The sequence below is a fragment of the Cannabis sativa genome, chromosome 7, assembly GCF_029168945.1.
Source record: "Cannabis sativa cultivar Pink pepper isolate KNU-18-1 chromosome 7, ASM2916894v1, whole genome shotgun sequence".
NCBI classification, from domain to species: Eukaryota; Viridiplantae; Streptophyta; class Magnoliopsida; order Rosales; family Cannabaceae; genus Cannabis; species Cannabis sativa.
The window spans coordinates 41,160,963-41,167,982 of NC_083607.1; the positions used below are offsets into that span (position 1 = coordinate 41,160,963).

The following is a 7,020-nucleotide window of genomic DNA, read 5'->3' on the forward strand; positions in this document are numbered from 1 at the left end:
ATGGTCCCCATACTAGTTGAGACCATACTGCTTGTAAGACCCAGTTAATTGATTTTAATTAATCAATCATAATTCTAAAATTAGACTATGTCTAGTTTATGAATTTTCACTAAGCTATGGTAAAATTGTGAAGAAAAGAGATTCTAGGTTTTATTTGTTAATTAAGAGACTTTATATGTCTAATTAATAAATATATTAAATGACAATAATATTTAATAATTAATTTTTAGTTATTAAATAATTGGAATTGGCATTTAAGTGGTTAAATTGAAAAATTGGCGTTTTTGAGAAAATGGGATTGAAAATGACAAAATGGCAAAATTGCAAAGCGGGCCCGATCCACAATCCATGGCCGGCCACACTTAGTGTATTTTACCATTTATTTTTCTATTATTTTAATGTCAAATAATTCTAACCTAAACCTAGGTGGTTACCTATAAATAGATAATGATGGCTTCAGGAAAAAGATGATGCATCTTTTTCCTTTAGAGAAAAACCTGAGTGCCTTCTACCTATACCTAGCCGCCACCCTTCCTTATCTCTTCTTCATTATTGAACCGAACCTCTTGAGTGATAGAGTAGTGCTCACACACATCAAGTGGTATCTCAATCATAGTGTGAAAGATTGTGAAGAATCCAATCAACAAGAAGGAGAATCAGCCTCAAGGAAGGAGAGAAAGAGATCCAGGTTCAGATCTTGATAATGCTCTGCTACAGAAAGGAATCAAGGGCAAGAGATCCGAACGGAAGGAGTCATTATATTTCGCTGCACCCAATGTAAGGTTTCCTAAACTTTATATGTGTTTATTTCATTGTTTTAGAATTCATATTAGGATGTTAATGAAACATACTTGTTAGTAAATCTAGATCCTGGTAAAATATTTCCAACAATTACTTCTTGGGAATCCAAGTTACTCGAACCTCTGAAGGTATACTTTTGTCCCAAACCAAGTATCATCAAGAGCTCCTTTGCAAAGCTGATATGCAAAATATAAACACACAAAACACAAAAATGAACAGTGGCCTCAAACTGTCGAATTGTGGAAGTGAACTTGTCAAAGATGTGACTTTGTACAGGTCAAGTGTTGGAGCATTACAGTATGCCACTGTCACACGGCCAGACCTAGCGTTTTGTGTAAACAAAGTGTGTCAATATATGCATCAACCTCTGCTTTCTTACTGGACAGCAGTGAAAAGAATCTTAAGATATGTGGCTGGCACTTTGGACTATGGTCTCTTGCTAAAACCAGTCAAGGATTTCTCTCTTGAAGTGTTCTGTGAAGAGGATTGGGCATCTGATCCAGATGACAGGAGGTCCACGACAGGTTATTGCATCTATCTAGGGGGAAATTTGGTCACTTGGAAATCACAAAAACAAGCCACAATCAGCAGGTCTTCCACTGAAGCTGAGTTTCAGAGTCTTGCAAGTGTTGTTTCAGAGGTAACTTGGCTGTAGTCTCTCCTTCAAGAACTGCATATTCACTGTCCTACAGCTCCTTCTATCTGGTGTGACAATCAAAGCACCATGCTTTTAGCTGCCAATCCTGTTTTACACGCTCGAACGAAACACATTGAAATAAACTTGTATTTTGTTCGAGATAAGGTGCTACAAAATCAAATACAAGTCAAACATGTTCCTGCTCAGGCTCAAATCGCAGATTGTCTCACCAAGCCCATCTCTAGCTCTCGCTTCTCTAATCTTCGAAGCAAACTGTGTGTCGATTCTAAATCCACACTCAGTTTGAGGGGGGCTGTCAAGGACGCTGATACATAGGATTGTTGTGCCAACTGTCCTAACAGTTGTTCAGTTCGTTTGTTGTATTATTTCTGTTACAGAGTTGTTGAGTCTGTTGTCTTTAGTTGATTTAGGCCTATGTATATAAACTCTATTTCTTTTTCTCTGCAATGCAATAATACAACTCTGCTCTTCCTCTCTTTCTTTTTCAAGTTTAAACTCTGTCATTATTCAAATATATGATGTGGCATTAATTACAGTGGAAACAAACAATGGAATTAGCATTTTGATTCCATCACAAACTTGATAACAGCCAAGCAAACCTGGACTTTGCGCAAATCACTTAGAAAAGTTTTTAGAAATGTCAGTTGCCCATATTGAATAGACAAAGCAGAAGAGTGGTTTTTTTTGTTTTGTGTTTTTTTTTTTTTTTGTGAGAAACCAGAGAAAGTTTCTTCATAACATCTTTTGTGTATTTTACACTTTATTGAGTATATTCCCAAACCTTACAACATAGTCTAAGACAATTAATTTTCCTTTTGATTGTAGTACATTAAATTGAGAGTTTTTATCTTCTATTTAGCTGAGGCAGATTAAACTATCTGATTCCAATTGATAGGTTAGGAAATTAGAAGCACATTAATTAGCTTTGAACAAGTACTTGGTTAACCGTTACGAAAACACTGGCCGGAATGGCCACATTGGACTCAATAACAACTCGATTGTCTGACGAATTGCGAAGGACATGGTTAGGGAATCCACCAGTGGGTGTGCTTAAAGTGTATTGAACATGCCTAATCTGATTAGGAAAAAGAAGAACTCCACTGAAGTCTACCGTCCATGATGTTCCATTCCCTTGAACAGCTCCCTTAGCAACTGTGGCCTTGAGCTTCATTCCCTTCACATTGTTCCTGTCCACAAAAACTTGATCAACGTCCTTAAATTTCCCTCTAGATTGGTCCAACTGAACAATCTCAACTCCTTTTCCAGACCCACTAAACATATTGTCCACAATGTTGACCCCATTAGCAACCCCATTTACTGATTTCAGGACAATATAAGCATCCCCAAGGAAAAAACTGTTGGAGACCAAAAGCTGAACCGGATCTTCAGCAATGATTCCTGTGTAATCCAAGTAACAATTCACAATCCTGGTTTGTGCTAAGCCGGGAAGTTTCAAGTAAATCCCAGTGCCACCAAAACCAGTGGCCTTATTATACAAATGGACTCCAGAGAGTACATTTGCCTGGCCAGAGATCAAAATTCCTGTGGCTGCAGAAAATATGACAACATCAGTGACAGCATTGTCATTCCCATCCAGAGTGATGGCTGTACCAGAGAAGTTGCGCTCCCCTGGATCGCCACCCGCCGTGATGTGCTGGCCGAGGTAAGAGTTTCGAATGTAGGTTTCATGGCCTTGTCTTACTTCGATTCCATTAGTTGTGAAATGTGTAATGTAACAGTTGTCTATGCTTGTTCTTAATGAGTTTATGACTGAAATGGCTCCACCTCTGTAGTTTGAGTCTAACATTACATCTTTTATGGTAATGTACTCGTAGTTATAGGATGAAGAAGAAGCAAGTTCAGCATTTAGTGTTTCGTTACTCTGTTTAGCTTTGGATGTTGATGATGATGATGACAAATCAATCAAATATCCGTCTAGTGGGAAATCATCAGAAGCTTTCAATGTTCCCCCGTGAATCTGTTTTGTTAAATTAAAGTCACAATTTTAATATATTCATTCATAAATGACACAAAATAAATCATATTAAAATAATTTGACTCTTCAAAAGAGTTAAGAATATTCTTTGGCAAACATACGTGATTTTCCAAGAGAAACCCAATATAATCCCACTTTAGACCGTAAGGAAGAAAAAAGTTATTAATTAATCACAATGAGAATTTCACTACAAAATTAATTAATTCTATAAAAAGAAGTTCGAGGTGTACCAACCCCTGCTCCCCATATTTATTATGATATTATAGGTAATAATAATAATAATTAATTCAAATCCCCTAATTGGATGACACGTGGCCTCAAACAAAGTAACTTTATTTAATATTTTTATTTCTTTACAGCAACACACCAGATTTCTTCCTTCTCACATTAAAAAAAAACAAAATAACTAGTTATGCTCATGAAAAATAATAATAATAATAAAAAAAAAATATGAGAAAGGCCCAAGAGCTAGAAACAGGTGGAAGTAGGGAGTAGGGTAGGGAGCATACCATAATATTACCGGCGCCGGCTGCCGGAAAACGAAGAGGTCGGCTGATGAGGTAGTAACCACCTTGAAGATCGATCCTTGGGCCACCAAGATTGGCTATCCCTTCCATCAAGAACCCTTCGGTTGGGCCTTGAAACGCAGCCGACATTGCTTCCAAAAGTGCGTCTGTACTGTCCGTTTTCCCCGTCGGATCAGCGCCGTACGATGTCACGTGATACACTCGTGGATGACTCTCCCCCTGTTCTCTCCAATCATCCAATATAAATTAATCGAACACAACAACAAAGGCCATCATTCCGTTAATATGAATATGCAGTGCACTATATATATATATATATATATATATATACAAATATGATTACCTACCTGTGAGGGAGAAGGAGAAACTAATGGAGATCCTGAAACAGGGACAGCCGAGGCTTCGAAAGTTTTCATTTTCCGAAAATGGGCTGCTGCCACCAAGGGAGACTGGTCCCCTCCATGGACATGGGTTGTGACCAAGTTTGCTAATAAACCCATTATCATACACCATATCATCAAACCTCTTACCTCAACTCTTTCCATTCCCATTTTTTCTCTTAAGCTACAGAGCTAGGAAGAGAGGAGATATTTTCTCTCTATCTCTCTCTCTCTCTCTCTCTCTCTCTCTCTCTCACTCTCTCTCTCTCTCTCTCTCTCTCTCTCTCTATTGTTGTTGGGTTTTTAGTTTGGTTTGGTGTTAATTTGTCTCTATTTATATTTTACATTTTTAAATAATATTACAGGGCGAATTGATAGGAACATGAAAAGAGAAGGGCGTAACTAAGATTTGCTAAGAAAATGTTTTCTTATTGGAATCATTCATTATACACCATTCCGTATATGTACATAGTATTGGTTCTCTATATGTACATCTATATATAATATTATATTTAAGGGATTTGTTCCTTTTTTATGTCTCTCTCTCAATTTTGTCTGACAGAAAAGTAAAAGTATTTATTTACCAACTCAGTTGTTTTGGTTACCTCAATAAGTTTGACATAGTAAACAACGAAGAAAAAAAAGGAAATATATTGTTTTAGTTTGAAAATTTTGTCTTTTAGCACGAATCTAGATATTGTAGAGTAGTGGGTTTCTTTCTTGATTTTGTAACGTAATGTATTTATGTTGTAGTATTTACACGTGGATCATATAAGTGCTGCAACCAACTTTAGTCATTTAGGTTAGCTAATCAAAATAGTAGGTGTGGATATAATAATAACAACACTAAAAAAGAACAAGAAGAAGCAAAAGAATGCATTGAGAAAGAATAACTTCAACTTGAAGAAGTCTTTGATTGAAATCCCAACAGCAATACTTAAATCTGATGGGCAAGACCCAAGAAATGCCAGCCTCTTATGCACTTACATATACGATCATGGTTTTCTTGTTTGTTAGTTTGCTTTTATTTATTATTAAAGTTTCTGTGTAGCTTTTTTTTTATTTATTTTTACTTTTTGGTTGGAAAGTGAGAATGATCAAAACTAGAAGAAAATAAAGTAGCAAGTGAGGATACTGATTCAGCTTAATTCTCACTCCAACAAAACATTTAAAAATGAACAATTAGATGATTTGCTCCTAGTATTAGTTTACCAATAAGTTATTATTTTGCACCAAAGTTAGTATTATTTCACCCCTACCTTTAATATTGTTAAATTTAAACCATAAATTAATATTTTTTATAAGCATAATAATCTTTTAAGGTAAATGCATATTTTTTTATACAAATAATATTTAATAATAATATTTGACAAATTTCAAAACATATAAATTATTATTATTATTATTATTATTATTAGAGAAATTTATGGCCAAACTCTTGTATGTTTCAATTATTAAACACTTAATCCTTAATATTTTTATTTTATTTTTGGTGTTAATATCTTTCTTATCTTTGATTCTGTTTGCAAATTTTATATATCTGTTAAATTTAAATGTTAAGTGCCAATTAGGAGTAGACATGCTGCCATGTTTTCATTAGTTCAAATAATTTTAATAACTTAAATATTATAAAATTTATTTTAAAATTAAACATAAATAAAAATAATACTTTTCTTTTTTTTTTTCTTTACTTATTTATTAGATTTTTCTAATCTATCTCTCTCTCTCTCATTTGCTCTCATTTTCTCTCTACCGAACTGTTGGGTTTTATGCCTTAAATGAAACTCATTTTAATATAATCAAATTTACTTATTAATATAGATCAGAAATAACTTTTAATGTTGCATGGTTCACATTATTTATTTCATGATTATATGTACATAATGTATGAATTCATCTGAAACCCTTTTCACATACTTGATCCTGTTTATTGTGCCGTTAACACATTGGAAAGTAAACATGACTATGTGAATAAAGTTTCCTAGATTTATCAGACATAGGGTTTTACTGATATGATAATCTACAACAAGAGTTTACTTGCATTTGGAGAAATGCTATGTTCTTTCCAGAGCATTGGTTAAAGTAAAGCTCAGGTTGGATGCATGGAGTATGCATCGGAAGGGACCGATATTGAACTTTGACTTAGATTTATTAAACTTACCGTAAAATCTATTCAAGTCAATATCGCCTAGTTGATCCTAGATCAAATGATCTTAATCCTAATATGATTAGGCTCAATCTCGAGAGGCTATTCGTGTTCTTTGATTTGTTAGTTAAGCCTACTTTTAGGTCAGGGTGATACGTACATTTTGGGAACACGGTAGTGCAATTGAGTGGGAGCGCTAACATAAACATGGAATCTATAGCTTCTATCTGGCGAATAGTAAGCAAAGGACGATCTCCTTCGAGCTTGACCAAACGAACATAAATGGTGGAGTACTCATTTCACATAAGCTGAAATATCATTTATACGGGGTCAAGTGTTTTAAGGATAAAATACATTGTAGGGTGTAACGGTAATTTAATCCCTTTATAGTGTAGATCATTCATATAGAGGATCATTGATCAAATTAGGATTATAACAATGGATAACTAATGATGTGTCTATATGGTGGAACATATAGAGCATTCTATATACTGAGAGTGCAATTCTAAGTT

At 34.7% G+C, this 7,020-nt stretch overlaps 2 protein-coding genes across 3 annotated transcripts; one reads left to right on the top strand and one right to left on the bottom strand.

Annotated features, from left to right (window-relative positions):
* The first annotated feature begins 1,012 nt into the window (after positions 1-1,012).
* On the top strand, positions 1,013-1,774 carry LOC133039717 (uncharacterized mitochondrial protein AtMg00810-like). Its single transcript, XM_061118642.1, has 2 exons — positions 1,013-1,441; positions 1,604-1,774. The coding sequence occupies exons 1-2, from the start codon at positions 1,013-1,015 to the stop codon at positions 1,772-1,774; spliced, it is 600 nt and encodes a 199-aa protein (XP_060974625.1).
* Positions 1,775-2,186: 412 nt separating this feature from the next.
* LOC115697935 (polygalacturonase QRT3) lies at positions 2,187-4,906 on the bottom strand. 2 transcript variants are annotated; one of them, XM_061118863.1, is made up of 4 exons: positions 4,620-4,906; positions 4,330-4,580; positions 3,965-4,201; positions 2,187-3,437 (listed from the first exon to the last, which is right to left on the bottom strand). In XM_061118863.1, the coding sequence occupies exons 2-4, from the start codon at positions 4,531-4,533 to the stop codon at positions 2,379-2,381; spliced, it is 1,500 nt and encodes a 499-aa protein (XP_060974846.1). In that variant the 5' UTR covers positions 4,534-4,580; positions 4,620-4,906; the 3' UTR covers positions 2,187-2,378. The 2 variants fall into 2 exon arrangements, with proteins under 2 accessions (XP_060974846.1, XP_060974847.1); XM_061118864.1 differs by having other exon boundaries at positions 4,330-4,576; positions 4,620-4,904.
* Between the last annotated feature and the right edge of the window lie 2,114 nt (positions 4,907-7,020).

What these genes read in the sequence shown, in the direction of transcription:
- LOC133039717 (XM_061118642.1), top strand. Translation starts at nt 1,013, where the DNA reads ATGAACAGTGGCCTCAAACTGTCGAATTGTGGAAGTGAACTTGTCAAA. An exon ending in TTGCAAGTGTTGTTTCAGAG is followed by an intron (nt 1,442 to 1,603) that starts GTAACTTGGCTG and finishes GTTCGAGATAAG; the next exon opens with GTGCTACAAAATCAAATACA.
- LOC115697935 (XM_061118863.1), bottom strand. Translation starts at nt 4,533, where the DNA reads ATGGGAATGGAAAGAGTTGAGGTAAGAGGTTTGATGATATGGTGTATG. An exon ending in TTTCTCCTTCTCCCTCACAG is followed by an intron (nt 4,202 to 4,329) that starts GTAGGTAATCAT and finishes TGGAGAGAACAG; the next exon opens with GGGGAGAGTCATCCACGAGT. An exon ending in CCGGCGCCGGTAATATTATG is followed by an intron (nt 3,438 to 3,964) that starts GTATGCTCCCTA and finishes TTAACAAAACAG; the next exon opens with ATTCACGGGGGAACATTGAA.